Source organism: Corvus kubaryi, unplaced genomic scaffold (assembly GCF_017639235.1).
Source record: "Corvus kubaryi isolate FWS band 111438036 unplaced genomic scaffold, C.kubaryi_AGA036_p1.0 split1-37355, whole genome shotgun sequence".
NCBI classification, from domain to species: Eukaryota; Metazoa; Chordata; class Aves; order Passeriformes; family Corvidae; genus Corvus; species Corvus kubaryi.
Genome location: NW_024582078.1, coordinates 252718 through 254836, shown reverse-complemented (window position 1 = coordinate 254836; position 2119 = coordinate 252718). Strand labels below are relative to the sequence as shown.

General features: G+C 67.8%; 1 protein-coding gene across 2 annotated transcripts in view; it reads right to left on the bottom strand.

Annotated features, from left to right (window-relative positions):
* STRIP1 (striatin interacting protein 1) overlaps window positions 1-1539 on the bottom strand; it is a 14324-nt gene extending 12785 nt beyond the window's left edge. Inside the window, exon 1 of one of the 2 annotated variants that reach the window (XM_042013694.1) lies at window positions 1443-1539. In XM_042013694.1, coding sequence (XP_041869628.1) covers window positions 1443-1493 — 51 coding nt within the window. In that variant the 5' untranslated portion in view covers window positions 1494-1539. The other variant, XM_042013691.1, reaches the window with a different exon arrangement.
* Window positions 1540-2119: the final 580 nt, after the last annotated feature.

Below are 2119 nucleotides of genomic sequence, written 5' to 3'. Positions count from 1 at the left end.
CCACTCCTGAGTGAGGGGTAGACCCATACCAGAACCATCCCAAATTTTGGGACACCCACTCCTGAATAAGGGGCAGACCCAGAGCAGAATCCTCCTGAATTATGGGACTCCCACTCCTGAGTGAGGGGCAGACCCAGAGCAGAACTCTCCTGAATTCTGGAGCTCCCACTCCTATCAAGGGGCAGATCCACAGCAGAACTCTCCCACATTTTGGGGCACGCATTCCTGAAGAAGGGGCAAACTCAGAACCAAACCCACACAAATTCTGGGGCACCTACCCCGGAACGAGGTGCAAATCCACAGCAGAATTCTCCCAAATTGGGGGACTCCCACTCCTGACGGAGGGGCAGACCCACATCAGAACAATCCCAAATTCCAGGGGTCTGAGGGAGGGGTAGCCCCAAGCCCCTGGCTTGTGTTGGCTCTGCTCTGCTGGGAGTCCCACCAGCACCTCAGGCTCTCCAAGATTCCCCCTCACATCCCTCCCCTGGCATTCCAGGGACCTTTCTGAGGAACCCCTGGGAGCGAACAGCTCTGGGGCCATCCCAGGAATTAAAACACTCAGGAAAAGCCCCGGGATCCTTCAGCTCCACACAACCCTCCTGACCCCCAAGGCTCAGTGACCCCAGGACCGCGGGGTGTCCTTCGGGGGTTGGTCACCTCCGGCTGGATCCATCCCTGGTCCGAGCACGGCAGCGGGACCCGACGCCCCACCCCGGGCTGGTACCGACCGGTAACGCCGAGAAAACCCCCGGATGGGCTGTGAGACCCCCGGGCCACCACTGTCACCCCCATTTGCGACCGGCGGACCGAGCCACCCTCGCGCCCCAGCCCGGTCACACCGGCCCGGACGTGAGGAAGGGATGGATGAACGGGAAACCGGCACCGACCGAGACCAGGGAGGGTCAGGGCAGGGAGAGGCCTCTCGGCTCCACAGCCCAGGGCCACTGCGCCAGGGAACCGGTACCGAGGGAGCGGCCCTGGGACCAGTACTGGAGCACCGGGGCCAGGGGACCGGCTGGTCCTGGGCTGGTCCCAGGGAAGGCCGTGCCCAAGCAAGGCTAAAGAGCCGGACACTCGCACCCCTGGACACCGGCACCCCCGGGCACTGGCACCCACCGGGACCCACGGGCACCGGCACCACCGAGCACCGGCACCGACCGGACACCGGCACCGCCCCTGCGCACCGGCAGCCGTGGGCAGGCCCTGGACGAGGCCCGGCGCGGCCCGCCCCGCCCGGGAAGGCCACCCCGCTCCCGGCGGCGGCGGCGCTGACCTCGGAGTCCTTGCGCGGCGGCCGGGCCAAGTCGCGGCCCCTCCCGGGCGCGGCCGCCCCACCGCGGCCTTTGTTGTTCCCCGGTACCGGGACGGGGCCCGGCCCGGGGCCGCCACTCGGCTCCATGTCGGCCGCTCCGCCGCGCCGAGCTCTCGCGAGGACTCACCCCCTCCTCTCGCGGGAGCGGCAGGGAGAGCCGGGGCAGCGCCGCCGCCATGTTGGGAGTGGCACCTAAAGGCGCTCCGGTGTCTCCGGTGGGTGCGATGCAGCTCCGCCCGCCGGTCCCGCCGCTCCGCCGCGGCGGCCGCGTCACGGCCGGCGCTGCCCGCCCCCGGCGGCCACGGACGGCGCGACACACGGCCGGGCGGCGGGCTCCGCCCCCGCGAGGCCATCTTGGGTGCGGCGCGGCGCTGGGCGCGGCCATGCCAGGTGTGGCACTTCCGCCCTCGCCCCAGGGCGGGGCCCGGGTGCTGGGCGCCGCCATGTTGGGAGTGGCAGGGACAGGCAGGTCCCAAAGGGAAGGGCCGGGAACAAAGGAACGCCCCAGTGAAGGGGCTGGGGGGGCTCAGAGCCCAAAGAGGGGAGGACCTGGTGGGGCTCAGAGGGGAGTCAGACCCCGACAGAGGAACCTGACAGGGTTTAAACCCCAAGTTAAGGTGCCCTGTTGGGCTAAAAAGAGGATGAGACCCCAAAATTCAGAGTTCTGGCAATGCTCAGAGAATTCTGGCAGGACCCAATCCCCATCCCGAGGTGGCCAAAGGGAGATTCCAGCCTTGCCCTTGGGCTCGGAAACAACTCAAGGTCTCCCAAAGCACCAAATAAACCACCCACAACCAAAAGTAC